Source organism: Rattus rattus, chromosome 11 (assembly GCF_011064425.1).
Source record: "Rattus rattus isolate New Zealand chromosome 11, Rrattus_CSIRO_v1, whole genome shotgun sequence".
NCBI lineage: Eukaryota > Metazoa > Chordata > Mammalia > Rodentia > Muridae > Rattus > Rattus rattus.
In genome coordinates this window covers 70,397,616-70,419,405 of record NC_046164.1, presented here as the reverse complement: position 1 = coordinate 70,419,405, position 21,790 = coordinate 70,397,616, and the positions used below count along the sequence as shown (strand labels likewise).

General features: G+C 47.6%; 1 protein-coding gene across 1 annotated transcript; it reads right to left on the bottom strand.

Annotated features, from left to right (window-relative positions):
• Positions 1–667: 667 nt before the first annotated feature.
• Positions 668–21,666, bottom strand: Nop14 (NOP14 nucleolar protein). The gene is made up of 18 exons (XM_032915844.1): positions 21,375–21,666; positions 19,652–19,786; positions 19,008–19,149; positions 15,780–15,913; positions 15,219–15,353; positions 13,751–13,873; positions 13,186–13,317; positions 12,143–12,446; positions 11,158–11,288; positions 10,194–10,279; positions 8,827–8,962; positions 6,373–6,474; positions 5,658–5,811; positions 3,451–3,610; positions 2,999–3,143; positions 1,302–1,420; positions 1,030–1,185; positions 668–784 (listed from the first exon to the last, which is right to left on the bottom strand). Exons 1-18 carry the CDS (start codon positions 21,567–21,569, stop codon positions 685–687), a joined length of 2,589 nt encoding a protein of 862 aa, XP_032771735.1. The 5' UTR covers positions 21,570–21,666; the 3' UTR covers positions 668–684.
• Positions 21,667–21,790: the final 124 nt, after the last annotated feature.

Here is a 21,790-nt window from a genome sequence, read left to right as displayed (position 1 = left end):
TCAGGTATGTAGAGGGCAGAGCCTGTGACCAATTTAAACGTGGAGGAAGCTGGCACTGGGTGGGAGTGGTAGCCAGGCACCAACCAGCCTAGCTGGTGGGAGTCAGGCCCAGGCCATTCTAGATTTAGGGTCATGCAGCCTCTGTCCCCAAAGAATCCTAGGGAGAAGGTGAGTACTTTTGGTAGATGTAGCCCCCTTAAGCCAAGCTGCTGAGCCTAATTCCCCTCCAGGGTTGTTCTTGACCTACTCATTCTGAGCTCTAGCCTTCATTTTGTGTGTCACCACATCCAAAATCAAATTCCTAATCAGCACCACCAACCCTTGCACAAGATCTCATACCTCAGAAGCCATAGCAGGTGACAAGGACCCAGCTGGACATAACGATTCAGTCATGTTCTGTCATGTGTGATAAATGACCTGAGGAGTGTGCAGGGAGGTGACGTATATAGTGTACTTACCTAGACTATGATAGCTTGTCAGTTTTATGGGACAACTGCCTGAAATGTCATTCTGTGGCGTGGCTATCACCTAACAGTGCAGAACTCTCACAGTACATCCAGAGCACGTTTCTGAGCTCGCTCTATCATTGGAAGGCCAAGATGCTGAGCACGGCAGGGGGCCCCTCCAGATCCCTTCATTACAACACACAACACACAACCAATCCTGGTTACATTTATAAACAGTTTATTTTTTAAACTTCTTCCTCTTCAGAGCCTTCCATTCACCTTCTTGTGTGGCCAGGCTATTAAAAAGCTGTTTTACTTTGCGCTTTCTTTCCGCATCCCTAAAAAGAAAAAGGAGGAAAAAAAGGCAAGTGTTAATTTTGCACCAGTTTTCAGGGTATTTTGCCTTTTCTTCTGTTTGAATGCTAACAATTCAGAACCATACATGCATGGCTCAACCCTCAGTCCTGCAAAAGCTGCCAGATATCGGTCACCATGCTTCCTGGTGCTGAGAAAAAACAGCAGCCTGTGAGTGTGGTGTCACACCATAGTGGTGCCTTAGTCCCATACGCATAGTTCTCCTCACCGTTCCATGATTTCTGAGAGCTGCATCCTGGCCAGGAACTGATTATCCTTTCGGATCTCCCGGACAGCGCCTTTAAATTCCCGCTTGTGTTTGTGGATTAATCTTTTCCTTTCCTGTTCTTCCTTACTGCTGCCTTGTTTCCGTCCAAACTCAAGCCTAAAGAGAGTCAAAAAGGCTACAGAGGTGAGTGGACTGCCCGAGGGCAGCACCTCCCGTCACAGGCTACAAGCAGCCCACTCGGTCCTGGCCTCCTCAGGGTACCCGACACTCACACTTTGACTAGCCGGGGGGTGAACTGCTTTAGGGGGACTGGCTTGCTCTTCTCACAGATCAGTGGCGGGCAGTGCTGCTTCTGGCTTTCCACTTCTGACAGTATGCTTCGAGACAGCTCCTGAGGAACATGTAAAGGCATGGTTAAGCGGTCCCGAGAGGCCCTACTTGCAGCTGCCTATGCTACACCCACTGGGCTGTCAGGTATAGCTTGGCTGCGCTGCCATCCTCTATAAAGGGAACACATGCAATAGGGACCCCTTAAAAACTGAAGTGGCCTAGTGAGACGGTTCAGCAGATAAGGCCTCTGGCCACCAAGCCCGAGTACAATGTCTGGAAACTAAATTTCAAAGGCACTGCACTCTGACCTCCATGCATATGCCAATACATAAACCCCGCTCCCACCCCCTACCCAGTGAGAAAGCTGCAAATCTGAGAGCTGGTATCCAGAGAGTAGCATGTGGCTTTTCTGCTAGGGACACATTGGCAAGGCACCATCTGCCAAATTCTGACTAAAGTACACAGGAGTACCTGCCCTGCCTAGGTGACTGGCAGTGTGTGCAGGCAGCGGTCAGAGCAACATGTGCTGTGGCAGAACAGGACTTCTGCCGCCACACAGCTAAGGTTTGGCTTCCAGATATCCCTGAAGGCCTCTGGAGAAGCCTGTAGACGCCAGCTCACTAATGTTGGTCTTGTCCCTTTCCCTCACACAGACGTGGTCAGGAACCCAGTTTTCTTGCCTGCCTGCACCTACTGTGTAGTCTTGGTCCATCTAAATGTCCTGTGAGAACTCAGAAACTCTATCACCCTAACTGGCCAGCCTAAAGCTGTAAGACCAAAGGTCCTTTAAACAGAAGGACAAACCAGTCACTGGCCACAGTGGTGCATTCTGAGGAGGTGCTAGCAACTCAGTATAGTCCAGGGATGGCTTGCTCCAGACTCGGGGGACTCAGCAATCAGGAGAGCCAGGTCTGTCTTCAAGAGGCACAGAGGTGAGGGTGTAATGTGTACAGGAAAGGGCAGCACCATGGGCAAACGGCACACAAAACTCAGGGCAGGGTCCGGGGAAGAGCAACTGTGAACATCACCGAAACTGAGGGGAAGCCTGTGCGAAGCCCAGAGCGCAGTGGTGAGGCCCAGGGAAGGCCACTCTGGCCTGCACTGCAGCCCCAGCCTGTCTTTATTGTGAATGGAGACACCACTGGGGGTAGGGCACGGAGGAGACACATTCCTTTCTCCAAGGAACCTGGGCTGATATGTGGATACGCAATGATGGGGTGGGGACGGCTGAAGGCAGAGGACAGGAGACAAGTCAGGAACAAGGGGCACAAAATAGTGAGGTGGGACAGGAGGGACACCTAGATGGGATGGGGAGCAAGCGCAGGTATGAAGTGCTGCCGACCACCACACATGCTGTAGCATCGAAAGCCTTGTTTAGACACACGGGGGCGCCAAGGACCAAGTGAGGGTGTCCCTTTACAGGAGGGAGAGGTCACCCTCAGAAACTGTGAGGTAAGGTACTTTGGATGGCCCGGAACGAGAGTGGGGCTAAGAAGGCTCTGGTTCTTACACTTAGAGATTCTAGATGGTTCCTGTGATGCCTTTTAAGCTGCAACTTCAATGACAAAAACACTAAGCTCGTGCCAGGTACTGAACAGTCGAGGACAGGGCAAGGCGCCTAGTTACCAGTAAGCCTCACCTGAAGCTCTTGGGGGAGGCTACGGGCAAGGTGCTCTGCCAGGAGGGCTCGATGGGGTGTGACGATGGCATGGAAGGACGGCAATGCACTGTACATGAGCACACAGTGCTTCAGCAGGCTCAAACACGAGGCTACGCAGGACAGCCTACAAGAGCAAAGGACAATGAAAGGCTCAGCCATCCTATCTCAGTCGTTAGTCATAAGCCAATAACACTGGCAAAATAAAGTCTCATCCACAGCTCAGAAAATCCAAGTGCAATCAAATCGGCAGAAAGGCTAAATGGCTCACTGTGGTAGTCTAGGAGATACTGTTTGCCCAGAGCAGAGGGCACGAGAAATGAAACAACACTTTTAAATGGGGCTCAGTTTCAGTTCCCAATCGGGTAAGTGTACTTAGGAAATAACGCTGCATGTTACATTTACTCCAGAGACCCCTGGGGTGTCACACATACCTGGTGTGATTCGCCTCAGTCGCTGTCAGGGCGCTCTGTCTATTTGCCCAGTGCAAGGGGAGGCTTCCCCTCTGCCAGGTGGCCACATCTGCTTTGTCAGAGACCACGAGCAACTCCGAGTTCTTCCCAAGTGCTCTGAAAGGGTGCACCAGAGTGGAACCTGAATCCCAAGCATGACAGGTCAGAAAGGACCCAGATATGGCGGGTTCAGAGGGCCTGCTCTGTAGCTCAGCCTTTAAAAGTTGTCTGTGCACCAAGCAAGCTGTCGGGTCGTGCTAGATGCCAGTGTACTCATTCCAGCTACCCAGACAAGCACAGAAAGGAAACCTGTGCTAGGCAGTGGTGGTTCACACCTTTAATGCCAGCACTCAGGAGGCAAAGGCAGGCAGATCTCTGAGTTCGAGGCCAGCTCGGCTTAGAGTGAGTTTCAGGACAGCTAGGGTTTCACAGAGAAAAATGTGTCTTGAAAAACCAAAACCAAAACCAAAACAAACAAGCAAATAAATAAGTAGACAGGATACCTGTGGGGAAAGCTCCAGAGGGGGAAGGCATGTGCCTAACTTAACTTGGAAGCCTGCTAGCGACACACTTCCTATGGCCTTATTCAGGTTACACACATGGGTTAAGCACTTAGGACATGACCAAGGACAGCCTTATCCCGTCATGCCAGCACCCTTACAGATAAATGAACTAGAGATATAGAGAAAGCAAAGTTGGATCCCAAAACAAGTAGAGTGAAGAGCAGCCAGAGTGCAAGGGAGTGGGCAGGCAGGGTTCCCCAGAGGTCTGAGCAGGCTTGGGAGGGTAAATAAGATGGGCATCAGCAAAGATGGAGGGGGACCATGCTGGGACAGACTTCAGGCTAAATGGGAGTGGCTGGGTGCATGAGAGAGACAAGTGGATGGTCAGCTGTTTTAATCTTCTACTAGGCCAAGGGACCACCTTCTTCTTTTTTTAAAGATTTATTTATTATATATAAGTATACTACAGCTGTCTTCAGACACACCAGAAGAGGGCATTGGATCCCGTTACAGATGGTTGAGAGCCATGTTTGAACTCAGGACTCCACGAAGATCAGTCAGTGTAACCACTGAGCCATCCTTCCAGCCTGGGACCACCTTCTTGACTGCACTGTAGTACCTGCATTCTATTGCAGTATCCTCTCCAGGGAACTATAGAGATCTGTAACAAGGGTCATGCTGGATGGCTTGTTCTTAGGCCAAGCCTGAAACCTAGGGGCAGGCAGTGTTTGTAGAGCACTACCACAAGGGAGCTCTGTGCAGGAACATCATGTGACAGGAAATCCAAGGGATGGTGGCAACTGGAGGACTGAACTGAGTCACTGCCTGGTTTCTGAGGAGGGCACCTGACTGCTGGGGCCCTTAGCAGCACTGTACACCCGTCTCAGGCAGCACCTTGCTTCCTGATGGAAATGTCAGCCACAGCCACGGAGAGCAGTAACCAGGGAAAGAAACCAGGTAAGACTTGGAACTCTCCAGTACTCTGGCTCCCCTGAGCCCCCCTTCCCAGAGTCTCAACTTACAGACACCGCACTGCAGTGCTGGCCATAAAGAGTGGAGAGAGAGGTGGGAGTGGTGGTGCACACCCGTAGTTTCAGCTATGTGGGAGGCAGGAAATCATTTTAGTCTAGGATTTGAGAGCAGCCTAGGAAAAGACATTATTATTGTTGTTGTTGTTGCTATTATTAAATAGGGTTTCTCTGTGTAGTCATGGCTGCCCTAGAACTTGCTCTGTAGACAAAGTCAGCCCTGGATCCAGAGATCCACCTGCCTCTGCTTCCCAAGGCCTGGGACCGGGACTAAAGGCGTGTGCGTCCACAGCTGGCTGAGACTGCATCTTGATAAGAAGAGGGAGGTCAGGGCTCAATCCTTATTACCTCTCCTCCCTAGGGGTAAAGGGTGAAAGAAGGGAAGATTAATTTTCATAATGTATTTAGTCCCCAATACTTAAAGTTCCAACACTTGAGTCTGCTGCATAGGTTACCTCAGCCCTGGAGAGGTGAACACCCAAGTGTGAGGTTGGTACGCAGTGTGCATGCACGCGCACACACTGATTCAGAGAAAGGTAGTTGGTTCCTGGATTGCAGAGTTTTTCTCAGTGTTCTCTCAACTCTCTAGAATATGCATGTAAATACTTAAAAAACAAAACCTCTAATGCGTATTTGAAAGTCTCCATAATCAACTTACCTTGGCTCTTCTTGTTTGGAGTTGCTATATAAAGAATCCCAAGAAGAAAATTTAGAAGCTCAGGGACGAACCTCCGAGACAGAGACACATACTCCAGGAATAAGCAGCACACAAACAGGCCCTTTACCACATCTCGCAGGGACGTGACTGGACACTAGAAGGAACCCACAGAGACGGTGACTGCTCTGAACCACGTTCTAGAATACTACACTGGGCAGACAGCCAGCACCCACCCTGAGCGTCCCGGGAAGCCCTGCCCTGAGAGAGTCTTACTGACTGTGAAGGCCACACGATCACGGGGCAGGGAAGCGGTGCCAACACAGGAGAAGCACAGTCTGAACACAAGCCCTTTGCTTCCGTCGAGTCGAGCCTCCCGTCCCAGCTCTCTCCACCCTACTCCATCTGGAATAGCTCACGCAGGGAGCTCTGGGAACGGGACTAGGCTGCTGTCTGACCTTGAAACTCCTGATCCCCACCGGTCCTCACAAGCCCTTTAAGATGACCAATCTTATGCCACATCTTAACGGTCAATAACTATGCACTTATTTTTTACTTTGAGACAGGCTTTCCCATTCAAGCCTGACCTGCTGGATTCATGTGACCCTTGTGTCACTTGTAATTGAGACTACAGGCTCTTGGGATGTGAAGTACACTCCTGTTTCATGTAGTCCCGTGACTGGGATGACTCCACATACCCCCGGAGGATGAGACCCACCTTGGTAAGCATCTGGCTCATACAGATCAGGGCAGGTGTCACAACTGGATGCCAGAAATCGGAGGTTGGAAATAACAGCCCAGTGATTTTCAAATAAATGAGCTGGAAAAGAAGTGTCACAATACAAATTAAAGGGAAAGAGAGGTTAAAAAAGGTCACAGGGCAAAACTAGTGTTAAAAGTCCTGGTGAGATACAACAGGCATTGACAAGCCCTCATGACTCCCTGTAGGCCACGGCTTCCCTCAATACCTCCCAGGACACACCAGCGTTCCCACGTTTCCCCACACAGAGCCAGGCTCCTTTGGAATGTCAGAAGGATGGGTCTGTTCTACCCTGTGACCTTGGAAAGGTCTTCAACCCTCACCTTTAGCCTGAAGAAATGGGGCTTCAGGGTGACAAAGCTAGGGACCCACTGGACACCAAGTGATATCCTGTGTCTACTCGGTAGACAGCCATGTCTCAGCAGCCAATCCCTGTAGTTCTACTCCAAGCATATGGGAAAGCAGGAACAGCCAAAGGCACCAGGAAACCCTCCAATGCACGCAGAGCTTTGATCGAGCACACTTAGAACCCGCAGGCACACACTAATAAACTCCCTTCAAAGGCACCAGGAAACCCTCCAATGCACGCAGAGCTTTGATCGAGCACACTTAGAACCCGCAGGCACACACTAAACCCGCAGGCACACACTAATAAACTCCCTTCAAAGGCACCAGGAAACCCTCCAATGCACGCAGAGCTTTGATCGAGCACACTTAGAACCCGCAGGCACACACTAATAAACTCCCTTCAAAGGCACCAGGAAACCCTCCAATGCACGCAGAGCTTTGATCGAGCACACTTAGAACCCGCAGGCACACACTAATAAACTCCCTTCAAAGGCACCAGGAAACCCTCCAATGCACGCAGAGCTTTGACCGAGCACACTTAGAACCCGCAGGCACACACTAATAAACGCCCCTCCTTTGATCGAGCACACTTAGAGCCCGCAGGCACACACTAATAAACGCCCCTCCTTCTGCTCAGGCAGGGGCTCTACCCCTCCACCCCAACTTGTGGTTCTTGGTAAAGAGAACCTTGCTAGCTCCATGGCCTGGCAAACTTCCTGTGCAGCACAGCTCCTTGGTGTAGCAGCAGCAGAACTGCAGTATGAGCTACACAGCCACTGCTGTACTGGCAGCTGTGTCTCAGCACCAACAGGGCCACGTGAAGGTTAGCGTCTCATGAACGCTCGTATTAGCTTATCCGAGGCATCTGAGCAGGTACAACTATAATAAATACCCCCACCCCCAATAAGAGAGATGCTGAGAGAGGATGAAGAATCCACACATGACCATGTGGCTTGAAAGGACTTGGAACTTATTTAATACCCTCCCACCCCAAATTAATGTCTACAACAGCACTCAACAGCCCTGGCTCAAATAGGTAAGCAGGTAAGAAGTGAGCGGGGAGGGTCAAGAAGACCACCTAACTAGTAAGCTGACTCAGGCCAGCCATCTTTCAGCATGCATATAAAAAATATTAACAAAAGCTTAAGCACCTCTGAGTCACTGATGACCCATTTCAACACAAACATGAGAAAAAGAAGTAGCCACCATTTCTGAGTGTTCCTATTAATTCAAAGATGAAACACAAGAGGATGACAACATTGTTAAAATCTCAGAGACTTAAATATTCTTCAACATTTGAAAGAAAAGAATGCAGGCTGCAATCAGTCTGCAGACAGTGGTTTTGTCTGTCTTGAACTCCATCTCTCTCATAATAATTTGACAAAGCCTGTGTAGACTCATGCCAGAATTCTCCTATCCATCAATCATTAAGAATGTATCACGGGCTGGACCTACGTCTCTACACATGTGTAGCAGATGTGCAGCTTGGTCTTCATGTGGGTCCCAAACAACTGGAGCAGGGGCTGTCCCAAAAGCTGCTGCCTGTACCCGGGTGTGTTCTTCTAGCTGGGCTGCCTTGTCTGGCCTCAGTGGGAGAGGAAGCACCTAGCCTTGCAGAGACGTGAAGTGCCAGGTTTGGGGGATACCCAGGGGAGCCCCCATGCACTCAGAGAAAGGAAGGAGGAAGGAAGGGGAGGGATTATGTAAGGCACTGAACAGGATATAAAATGAGTAAGGTAAGAAAAAAAGTCAGATTAAAGAAAAGAGTGAAGACCATATATACAGTCCTCTCATATCTTGTTGCAGTTCTCTCAGATCATTCTGGAAGGTCTAGCAGGAGTGTTCAAGCTGTCACATTTCAACATGACACTACATGTCATCTACAAATGCACTCAGTCGCATTCATGGGAAATATGGGACCCGTGGGCTCACAGGCTGGACACCTACGGGACGGTGAACCTCTCAGACAGGAGCATGGCATGCAATGCCGACCATTCTGTGTGACAAAATAAACTTGGTTTCTGGTGGATGCAAAGACATCTGATGAACGCCGTCTCTGCTTACCACATCCAACCCTGGAAACGCTGCCCGGCCTCTGGTCTCAATCATTTCTTCCATCTCGTGCATGGCATCTCGGAGAACAAATCTTATGGCATCACTTGCAGATTCAGGAAACATCTGGCACAGATTATATAAGTGCCTGTTCAACAAAAACATAATTGAGATGACTTTAGATAAGAAAAGCAAATGACCGAAGCAACAAATCTCAAAACGATGTTCCAGGACAGCCGCTGACTCCGCAAGGGAGAGCAGGGAGCCTGCAGACGGATATGCACCTCCGTTGTGTGGCTGGGTACTGAACCCCATCTCATGCAGTCGGCAGTGCTCTACTGCTGAGCTAAGAGCCCAACCTCAAGGGCCCACTTTTCTTACTACCAATGCTGGCCTTTCTGGTGGTCCAGGTGACATTTCAAAAAGCATTTTATAATAATATGTGTGTTTTTGCCATTTTCTAAAACCCCAGTCATAGTGTTTAAGTGGTAAAGGAGAGTATGTGAGGCACCATGGTTGTGTATGACATCAATACCGTTGGGAACACATTCTAAGCGTTGGCCATAGCACTTCCCATGTGAACTTATATCTCCTCACACTGTGCACACGCAAGTGACACACAGGCTAGTTATGCAGCACAGAAGTGTCTCAGGAGTGCCCCCTCCAGTATCCAACATGCCAGCCAGTACACAGCTCCTGACAGAGAGGTCTGTTTCTTCTGATCTTCCAGCCACCACACGGGGAGCAGGAAACCACCACAGGGGCCACAGATTACAACTGTGGTTAAGACCAAACCTTCTATAGCCACCCCTAGGCAAGACAAGTGGACATGTTCCCCAGCAGGCACCCAGACTCAAGCAAAGCACCTCCTGTGTGGGTCCAGTGAGGCAAGGACCGAATCCTTCTCAACCCACCCAGAGGGTGCTTGAGGATTCAGTGCCAAATGAAACAAACACAAGCCAATGAACGAATGCTGTGACTGAAGGGCTCACCAGCTTTGATTTGCAGTCAACTTGTTGGTAATCTAAGGTTAGCTCATCCCTGCATGGGTAGCATATGACAGAGGGGAAAGCTGCAAGCCAGTGGGGATGTGCTGTGTGGTCACTGTATAGCTGAGGGCGGTCACCTGCCTGCTCAGGTCACACTGCCACTGACTGCCACAAGGACACCAAATGTGTATTACAACATTAGATAGTATAAAAACTGTCCAACTCAGCCCCATATTCTTCTTTTTTTTTTTTTTTTTTTTTTTTTTTTTGTTCTTTTTTTTTTGGAGCTGGGGACCGGACCCAGGGCCTTGCGCTTCCTAGGCAAGCGCTCTACCACTGAGCTAAATCCCCAACCCCCATATTCTTCTTGATGCAAACATTTTTACTTACACAACCAACTTATCGATGGTCTTGAGGTCTGGTGTACTGTCTGTGGCCAAATCTCCTATGTATTGCAAAAGGAAGCCAAACAATTTCTGCAAGGACAGAGATTGGGAGGTCACTCAGTGCCAAATACCAAAGGCTAAACCACAGCCTACAACTCCCAGAACACCTACACCCTGGCCAGGGCCCACCGGGACAAAGGATTCAGGGGAATATAAACAAAACACAAGAAGAAACACTGCTAGAAACTGCTGGACATAAATGAGGAAAGACAGCTAAAGATAGGACATGCTCTTTATGGAATGGCGGATGGTGTATAATTTATTAAAACCAAACAATAATTGAGGTGTGGTAGGTTGTGCCGGTTGTCTCAGTACTCAGAAGGTTGAAGCTCCCTGGGTCACTAAGTATGAGACCATCTCAAAAACAAAACAGAGCTGGCTGTGGTGGTGCACGCCGATAGTCCCAGCACCCGGGAAGCAGAGCTAGGGAGATCTCTGAGCATTTGAGGCCAGCCTGAATGAGTTCCAGGGCATCCAGAGATACGGTGAGATGCTTTCTCACAAACAAAATGAGAGAAACGACAACTATAACAACAAGATCAACAATAAAAAGTGAAGAAAGCTATAGTCTTGCATGGTCTAGATATGAACATGATCATCTAAGGAATGGAACCAATAGCGACTCATTTAGTCAAAGTCTTGGCCACTCGATTGGCTGTGAGTCAGTTTCCTGACATGTGAAAGGAGGGTAACAGGGCTGCTCTGAGGCAGAGAGGAGCCTGAGGAGCTTGATGCCATGTGTGGCTTTCTGCTCCTCATCACTGTGTCACCACAGTGATAATCAATGGGAGGCAGGCCCTGAGCAAACACCAAGGCACTCGGTATTGTGTACCTCCAAGTAAGTCTCGCATTCACAGAAACGAGACCATGCTAATACCCCAAAGCCCAACACACTGATCCCAGCGTACTTCCAGTTTCGCTTTGTTTCCTACTGCAAGACTCGGATGGTTGCACTTCTGAATTCTCTCCACCACCAAAAGCTGTTCTTCCATTGATCTTCCTGATAATAAAAACTTCAGCTCCTCAAAGGATTCAGGAGCTATCACAAATACAAGACATATTTCACAGTTAACCTTCAACAGGACAACAATCCACAGGGCCACTTACACCGTGTAGGCATGGCTCCTTCACTTTCTGAAGTTACTTAACTTAAATGCTATCGAAGGTGTTTATTTAGCCTCTATGTCTACTCTTATCCAGGGAGCCTGATGTTACTTAAATGACGTTACTCGGATCCTGGGCCTGAGGACAGCCCCAAAGCAGTCTGACCCATGGATTTCATCAAGTGGTCATTTGCCTGAAGACCCACAAACCATGAGTTATCTCTGGGGCAGTGCTGGTCTCAGCATAGATGTCAGACAGGAGTGGGGCATGTGTGTGAAGCAAATCCATTTCCTGCGACTCATACATCAAGTCTCCTGCATGGAAGCCAGCTTCACTCATTAGCTATCTTTTCTGGAACTAACCTTCAGCCACAGAACAAGTCAGGGTTGCTCGCTATAACTGGAGAGATTTTCTGTTTCAGATCAAAGAATACTACATTTGATAAAAGGTATTTGTTGTGGCTGGAGTGCAAAGCCTTTGTACGAATGGCCCAGGAATCTAATCTACATCCTGCTGCAGAAAGGTGCCTGCTTCACGCCTGCAGACAGGACTCTCTGTGGCCGGGTAGCCGATGTGAAAGTCATGCTAATATGCAGACCCACAGATACCAGGAATGACAACTGGCCGCACAGCACAGACATCACGATCGGGAACGTGACCATGCATTCGCAATTGCATCTCCAGGGAGGGATACTCGCAAGTACACGCTGTGGCCACTATTTAGAAAACAACAAAGCCCGGCAAGGCTGGGGACTAAATCCCAGCCTGGAAATAGGAAACTGTGCTCACCTGCGAAGACATAGGGCAGCTCGGCCGCAGCAGCCTTCTGAGCCTTCTGAGCCTCCTTCGGCGACTTCCCCCCCGGAGTCTGACGCTGCTCTTTCTCCGGTGTCTCGTCTTCCTCCTCGGTCTCTGCACTGGATTCTAGGTCTGAGTGGCTGTCTGGGCCATCGCTCTCGTCTGGGTCCTCACAGCTCTCACCATCTTCACCCTCTTCCTCACTCTCATCTTCTTCCTCTTTCGGGTCATTCTCTTGGCCATCTGCTCCCTTGCTTTGCTCTTCCTGGGCATCCTCGATGTTCATTTTACCATCCTAGAAAAAGACCATGGTGACCACGGTTGGAACATTCTACAGCAATACCAGAACACCATGGCAATGGGTATCATTTTTTTCTCATCTGCTTGGGCTGCCTTGTCCTCTTCTCTGAGGTACCCTACAGCATAGGAACTGAAGCTTTCTCGTAGTGCTTTGGTTAGTTCCTTGAGTGTTCATGCATTTGAAGCTTAGTCCTCTGTGGAGCTGGGGGTTGTGGGTACCAAGGATATACCTAGCGGCACAGACTGCGTCCCTCACAAATGAGACCCCGGCTCAGGCCCCAGCACCATACAACAGTACTCATGGTGGCACATCCCTCTTGTCCCGGAACTCAGAAGGCAGGATAGTGAGGTCCAGCCTCGCTTGGGCTACACAGCAAGAGCCTATCCTCCACCCCTCCAATTCAAACCCAGTAACAATGATTAACCATGAGTTAGCGCTGTCAGCAGTATACAACCCGAAAGATCACCACCGGTTTAAAGAATACATCGGGGATGGGAGAAGTCAGCAACTGAGGTAAAGAAAGCCTAGGCTGTGGGGTTCTGCTCCAGCTCCTTCTCTAGATGGAAGGACATGGTTGTTGGGATCTTCTCTTTAAAGCCTGACACCTGCCAGGCTGCAAATACACAATGAGATGTGACAGGAACTGTTTCTAAGGTTTCAATACTCCAGCCATAGTGGGCCCCTCAGTGACTACTAGGAAATGTGATTTCGAAGGGGGCGGCGCACATCTTACCTTGTAAGAAAGCAAACGCCTATCGTCTTTATCTAGGATAAAGCCATCATTTAAATCATCTGCCGACGTATGTTTTGGTTTCTTTTTATTTTCATGTTCGTCTTTTCCAAGCATTCTTCGAAGTCTTTCAGCCTAAGGCAGTAAGGAAAGAGAAGCCACAGGCTGTGTCCGTCAGTCCTCTACAAACACCGAGCTGTGGAAGAGGCCTGCGGCGGCAGCAGCTGCGCAGTATCTGTTTAAACTCAATAAACTGAGACCCTGAACGCACAGGCAATGGTTTAGAAGGCAATGCGCTCACTCCAGTCCCAGCGGTTGTTTGTGGGAGGCGTACAAAGAAAGGCCTCACACACTGTATTTTACTTCATATGATTATCTTACAAATGAAATAAAAAAACATTTATGTCTGCACCAAAGTAAAATTTAAACACGGCCCAATCCATCTGCCAAGATGGAGCAGAAAAGCTTATAAACGAGAGTCTGATGCACACAGGCCTCCAGTGAGGGAGCTGAGCCTCCTGGGTATCCAGCTGGGCCATCCACTCAGTGACAAGTCACCCGTATGTACCTCCAATTTCCTGAGCTTCTCTTGCTCCTCCTTTGCCAGTTCCTCTTCCGTCTTCATCCTGTTAGAAGGCTGTGCCTTCATTTCAAAGCCAAGCTCACGAACCATCATGTCATAAGCATCGGGCTAAGGAAAAAACGAGATGTTTTTCAGAACTGTTTACAAAAGTAAAGAACATTCCACTAAATGCCATAGGAAGGGGACCAACCATGCCTAAGTCTTTTCTTCTACACAGACAACTGTTCCTGGGGCCAGGGAGATGGCTCAGCGATTAAGAGGACTTGCTGCTCTTGCAGAGCACCAGGGTTCCTGGCCCCTATCCTGTGTTCCACAGCTCCAGGTCCAGAAGATGCTGCCCAGCCTTGGCCTCCACAAGTACCCACACACACGTGCATATCATTCCCCACCCTGATAAATACATAACTAAAAGCAAGCTGTTTTAATGGCTTCTAAAAACTGAAAAGCAGGTAGACATGTGGGCTACATGGGCATTTCTGCTCATAAAAAAATTATTTCATATACTTGTATATTATATAAAATATATATTTATATTATTATGTATTATTTTCAAGCCACAGTTTTGCTGTGAACCTAGCTGCCCTGGAACTCAATCTATAGAGAGACTGGCCTCAAATTGTGGTGGCATACATCTTTAATCCCAGCACTTGGGAGGTAAAAACTATTCTTAAATCATGTCACTGCTGGGCACAATAATGCTTGGGACCCCAGCATTTGGGAGGTGATAGCAGATGAAGGTTCCTCTCGGTGAAACCTATCCCCAAAAAAAAAAAAAAAAAAAAAAAAAAAAAGGAGCAAAGCAAACCTCACCCAAACTAACAAATGTATCTGCCTTCACAAAAATAAACATCGCTCATCATCTGAGTACCACACCTAAAACCTGGGAAACCACGTGAGTCCCAGCAATGACACGGCTGACTCAGGAAGACACGTACGTGGCCACGCTGCAGTACAATCTGGTAAAAGCCCATTTCTTTAGTAGAACCTTGCTCCTAGACAAATGTACCATTTAACAGTCTGGGAGAAATGCAGGAAGCATCACTGTCAAGAGGCAAAGAAACCAAGCATTCAACATACCACACGTGAATAAAAGGACAACTTTCCCATGTTCTACCCCAAAGTACTTCTCCCCTGAGAAACACCGAGATAAACTAACTGAGAGTTGAGCACAGCACCATGGTCCTTGGATCCCAGTAGGAGGAAGAAGTAGGCAGACTTCTTGAATATGAGGCAGGCCTGATCTACACAGGGTTCTAGGCCAGCCAAGGCTACATGGAGAGAAAACAAAACAAAACAAAACAAAACAAAGAGGAAGCATTTATAAGGCCAGCAAAATGGCTCGGTGGACCCAAGTCTGCACACACACAGTTAAGAGCCAAAGATGTTAAAATGTCAAAAGCCAACAGATATTAAGGTCACTGTTGCTTTTTGTGAAGTGAAGGGTGCTACCCACCTGGGGTTTTTCCTTTTTCTCTTTGTTTTCTGACTTCTTAGATTTGCGTGACAGGAGAATCTGGATTTCTTTCCAGTCTTGGTCTAGCTTCTCTGTGAGCTCAAGGGCATCTTCTCGTTGAGCCTGTCTTTCCCTCTGGGGGAAAAAAAAATCCAGCAAACACACATCACACACCATTATATTAGACTGGAATTATATATATAGTGGCCTGGAACCAAGTCTAAGAACACACAATGACCCACTTAGTATGAAACTTGCTGACATGAAATAAAGGACCAGAAGCAAGTATAAAGCCCCGAGTCAGACAGAGATACCTTCCTGCTACTACATATGCAAACTCTGAGCAGGATGCTGCAAGTTTAATAAGCTATACTGTTTTATAAATACTAAAGCCAACAAAAGCATGAGGGGTAAGCTTAATGGAGACGTAGAATATTCCTTTTCAAGATGAATGGTCCTATATTAAGTTCAGATAGAAATTAAATACAGCTGATAAATGACCGTGGGAAGAAAGTCTGACACATCTCGGCGCTGTCTGCATTAGAATGTTAAGCAGCCCACCTTCTCTTGCTTTGACTTTGCAATGAGCTCTTCAATCAGCTCTTTCCGTGTCTTTGGCTTGTCTCCATCCTCTCCTTCCTTCTGAGAGGAATTCTTGTGGACCCCACCACCAAAGTGGGAAGCAGTCAGTTCAGCTGGAAACAGACAGAAAAAGATATTATGAGACCCAGGCTATAACTGCAGCCACTTTTGGGTAGAACTCTTGTCAATTGTTCTCTAAGAGCAGTTTTAAAAATCTTCATTTTATACATGATGTGATTGTGGGTATGGAGTGCCATGGCAATCAAGTAGATGTCAGGGGACAACTGTGGAGTGTCAGTTCTCTCATTCTACCTTCATGTAGGTTCTGGGGGTCAAACTCAGGTTCTCAAGCAATGGCATAAGCACCCCCCTCCACAGTTTCTCTGACTTTATTTATTTTAAGATTTATTTATTTATTTTATCTACGTTACACTGTAGCTGTCTTCAGACACCAGAAGAGGGCACTGGGTCTCATTACAGATGGTTGTGAGCCACCATGTGGTTGCTGGGAATTGAACTCAGGACCTCTGGAAGAACAGTCAGTGCTCTTAACCGCTGAGCCATCTCTCCAGCCACTTCTCTAACTTTATTACATCATGTCTTTATTGCTTCCATGTTAAGACAAAACTCAACTTCATCCCACAGTAAAGCTTCCAGCACCGTCTGCTTCATCTTCAGTCCCCCTGTTCTGGCACTGCCCTGATTCCCCTGTGGAGTCTCACTGACACGAGCCAGCTCCTAGTCTTTCTCCTTCACACCAGTAAGCTTGATACACCCCCACTCTCTACAGAAAGTGCTCTACTTGGCTTCAGCCAACATGCCCAGGGCATCCTCAACAGAGTCTCACTTTGCCTTCTCCGACTCTTCAGGCGTCAGCCCTTCTTTCTGTTTGGATTACGTGTTTGTATGGAGACCAGCGGATGCTGGGTGTCCTTGTCTACTGTGCTCTTCCTACTGCCTTAGCACAGGCTCCCTCACAGAACATGAACTCAAGCCACCCACCTACCAGCCCCAGGGATCCTCCTGTCTCTGTCCCCACAGTGCCATGCCCATATTTTTCTGTGTTGTTTTTTAAAAATTGTAATTATTAATGTGTGTATGACTGGAGTGGGGGGGCGGGGTTACATGTCGCAGCACATATGCGGAGGTCAGAGGAGATCTCTGGGGACTTGTCTGATCTCACATCACCAGGCTTGAGGAGCCCCTCTTTCTCCCTCACCTGCCCTGCTGGCCCCATGGCGTGCTGAGAATGCTCATGCTTGCACGAACTCACTGACCACCTCCTAACCCAGGCTGTTTTTCCTGTTCTTGCTTTTTTGGTAGCCTCTGGTTCCCATCTCTCCAGCTGACCATGGATGTCTCTCCGGAAGACTCCTATGTAAAAGTTCCCCCCATTCCAGCGAACGGCAATCCAATCTTCTCAGTGGGTTAGGCCAAGACCTTTACAGTCATCCCATTCCCCTTCCTCCCTCACTCATATCCAAATTACTAGTATATCCTGTCAGGATGTCCCATCGGAAGATGGCATGTCATGACGTAAATGGCTCAGGGGTTCCCCTTGCCAAATACAGATAGAGCCCACGTGGCTCTGCTTGTCTACCACTAGCTCTTCCCACTGCTGAACCTCCAGCTTTCCAGCAGGTCCCACGTCAGACCCTCCACATTCACTTTCTCCCATGGGAAGCCTCCTGCTCACGAGGGGATAGTCTTTGTACAAATGCCTTCTCGGTGAGCCCGGCAGTGTCTACTTGCTGGCATTGCCAGCCCTCTCCTGGGACATATCACCCAGTGCATAGCACTTTCCCCTCTCACAGACAAAGCAATTTAATGATATAACTGTTTACCATCTGAGTCTGCCACCTAACAGGAAATGCCAATGTCAAGCTTTTAGTCTTTGTTCTCTCACATTTCCACAGAACTAAGAATGTTGCTTGTCATATAAACTATCGAGGTAATTAATGTAATTAAAAATCAAGACACCAGTCCACGCTATCGCTGGCACCAGAGGGGCACATGGCATCTGAGGGGTATTTTCATCCCAATCAGCAAAAAATGTCTCCACCTGATCTCGACACCATGGCTAGCCTCAGAAGTGACCGCCCTTCTAGTTCCCCTGGCTCGGGTGCGGCCACGTCAGCCCATTCAGCCATCCACCCACTGTGGTTATAGTCACAACTCCCAGGAATTTGTTACAATCAAAACTCTAGAAGGTTGTAATTTATCAATCAGATCTCTATCAGTAAATTCTCCACTCCACAAAACGTCCACACAATAAACTCAGAACCAATTGATATTGATATAAATTGCCCAGCTAGATAAGACAAACTGTCCTATAAAATTCCATCCCTTATGACATAATCATAGCTACCTGGGGCCTTTAAGGTCACACAGATCTGGGTCGTCCTTCTCTGCCTCCATCGTGGTTCTTCTCTACCTTCTCATCTCCTTCTCATCTCTCCCGCCTTATAAAACCTCTGCTCCCGCCTTTTTTTTTAACCACCCAATCACAGGCCCTGCGTTATCTTGTGCCTGCCCTGACCTGCATATAGACATCAATCCACATACTATTTTTTTTTTTTTCTTTTTTTTCGGAGCTGGGGACCGAACCCAGGGCCTCTACCACTGAGCTAAATCCCCAACCCCCAATACACATACTATTAATGAATGAATGATGATTTCTGAATGTCCTTGTAGATTTGGTCTATTTGATACAGTCATATGATAATGTTAAGTAAGGTCAATGCTCACTCTGCTTCATGCCGTTACCTATAGGCATAGGCTAAATATCAGTTCTTGCACAAAGCTGACCTAACAGTCCAACACGAATGCCATGACTACGTCCATTAGGTCAGGATTTATGAACATTTAGGGAGCTAGGTAATGTAGAAGAGCTCTTGCTAAGTCAATGAGGGGGATTCTTGCGAAGCTCTAACTCTATTTCTCTGTGCTTAGAGGTGAGCTTGGCTACCGTGAGAGTTAATTGAGACGATGGTAGTAACAGTGCTTTCCCAGCCCACAAAGGCATCGATCACACATGCCAACTTAAAGTTCTCAAACAAACACACAAAACAAAGAACAAAAGCAAAATATCCTGACCCGTGCAGTTCATCAAGAGGTTAAAATATCATTTTCAGGAGAAAGTCCAACAAGAAACACACTGTCCCTTGTTCCAAGCTGCCAGGCTTCTGTGGCAGCACTCCCACTTACCAGACAGTGCCCCCCGGTCTTCGGTGTCACTGTCACTATCCACGATGTCATTGTGCTTTTCAATGTCAGCCAAGGACTGGCCGTAATGAGTCAATTCTTCATCCTCATTTAGGTTGTAGATGTTCTTTTTCTCATGATATCGCTTGACAAAAAGGTTTACAGTCAGTTACTTAAATTATTATGTTTAGTTCCTAGAAAATTAGTTATTTTCTACTATATGTGAAGCATAATCAGTCTGAAAAGTATTCTGGACCATCTGAAAGATGATCGAAATATACGCAGAGCTGGTAGAGAAAAATTCTTACATAAGTCAACTAAGCTAAGCCAAGCTCCTGTTCCGTCTTCCCTGTTGGCAATGGCTCTCCACTCACTTGTTCTCCACCCAACAAAGCTGAAGGCAGACCCTTAAACGACTCCAGCGCCAGCCACCACTTGCTATTTGCTCTCGTATTTATCTACTATTAGCTAGTGTGTCTCGAAAGTACCTTCCTCTTTGTCTACCCAAATGAGAGACACCACTTGAGACATATCCTCTGTGCATGGCAAACAACTCAGAGGTGTAGATGAACAAGAAGAAGCACCTTTCCCCTGGGCTGCCTGTGTAAAGTTTATAGCAAAGACTTCCCTCTCATTTTTTTCCATACCTGTTGCTCCAGAGCAAATCTCTTCATCATCTTTTCCTCCGGACTTATGTTACTATTATACTCCCCAAAGCGTTTATCTGTGAAGACATTGGACTTGTTCCTTTCTTTGTACTCCTTAAGTAAAGTCTGGGTTCTCTGGAAAACAGATCATACACCAATAATTCTCACACGAAGTCTCTGTACTCTTCACTGAAGAGGCCACCAAAAGAGGTTGTGGAGTTGAGAAGAATATAGTTTGCCACTTTATTTAGTGCTCATAAACATTACAAGTGGCAGGGTATACTGCATGAAACTCAAGGCTTAACTAGAAATGGCAGTTGGGGGCTCTTTTAGATGTCACATTCTTCTATTCCCAAATGTCCACTCTGCCATCCTTGGCCTATACTACACACTGGTGAATTATTAGTCAGTCATTTGTATTTTCTATAATGCACACATTGGACCACATAGAGGACAGTGTCAGCTCCTTGCAGTATGGATATTTTACCCAATTCAAAAGATATTTCCTTCAACTTAAAAGATCTCACACAAACTGGATCCTTTGTAACAAAGTACAGATTAGTAGCTGTGAAGAGAAAGGCCAAGTCTTACTTATCTCCTTTACAAATATTACCAATAAGTCCATCCTGTCAATTTTCTCGAAGTAACCATGAACTGCCTTTTGCTTACTCATTTATTTTATTTATCTATTGAGACTCAACCGGAAGTTTTTGAGTCTCACTATGTAGCCCTTAAACTCAGAGCTCCACCTGTCTCGGCTTCCCCAGAGATTAAAGCCATGCAACACAAAGGGTGCTCACAAACTTCTTTTTAAAAGTCAGAGGAACACCAGCAGTTACAGATAGAATCTGAAAGGAAGGTACAGTGTACTCCTGAGTTGGGGACAGAAGAACAAGGATAGAGGCTATGAGGTTACTCCCAAAAGGTACTATTCCAGTTACTTCCCAGGGGACAAGCACATGAAATTCGGAGGAAGGACATTTTCAAACACTCTAAGATCATGCTCTGTGAACCCTATCCATGGGTCGAGTGTGGTCAAAGCATACAGGACAGTGGTACAGGACAGCTCAGAGCTCAGAAGTGATGGATTCTGGCTAAGCCTTAGGCCCCAAGGTATCAAAGAGGAGTCAAGAAGAATGTATACCTGTAAGATCCCAAGGAGGAAGAGTTTCCAGAGGAAGGGTATTTGATTATCAAGCAAAGAAGAGGCAGTGTTTTGCCTCAGTTCTTTTTGCTGGCTAGTTTAAGGCAAACTTGACACAAAGTATAGTTATCAGAAAGATGGGAATTTCAATTGGAAAAAACACCTCCACAAGACCGGCTGCAAGCAGGCCTCAAGAGCAGTTTCGTAACTAGTGATTGACAGGAGAGGGCCCAGACATTGTGGGGCCACTCATGTGCTGGCGGACCTAGGTGCTTTAAGAAAGCAGGCTGAGCAAGCCATGGAAAGAAGACAGTAAGCAGCACCCCTCCATGACTTCTGCATCGGCCTCTGCCTCTAGGTTCCTGCCCTATTTGAGCTCCTGCCTTTAATTTCCTCAACGATGGGAACATAGAAGTGTAAGCCAAATAAATCGTTTTCTCCCCAAGTCGCTTTGGTCATGGTGTTTCATCACAGCAATATTAATCTTAACTTAGACAATCTCCAGGATGTATGCACAACGAATTACGCAGCTAGCCATTGGGCATAGTATACAGATCATGGTAGTGCCTGCCCCCTTACCTTCTTGATGGCCCGAGCGCGGGACACCCCGGGCAGGCCCACATCGTGGCGTGTCTTCCTGCCAAGGATCTGGAACTTCTGCCGGTTGACTTTCACTTCAAATGGATTTGGGTTAGTCTTCGCCGGGCCTCCGAACGCCCCTGCCGGCGCTTTGTGGACCTGCCTCCTCGCCCCAGTCCGCTTCGCTTTCCCCATGACATTCACTCTGCTACACTTTGGAAGTCTGGGCTTGGAAAACTGGGCTTACAGACCAAGCAGCTCAAGAAACTCGTGCATAGGATGCAGATGCAAAGCCACGCCCAGCTTCGTCTCGCGTTGAGTGCGTCAGCTTCCCGTACTTCGCGAGAAATACAGACGTTCTGGATGACACTAAACAGGCGCTCACTCTAGTTTACTGGAAAAAAAGACTATAACTC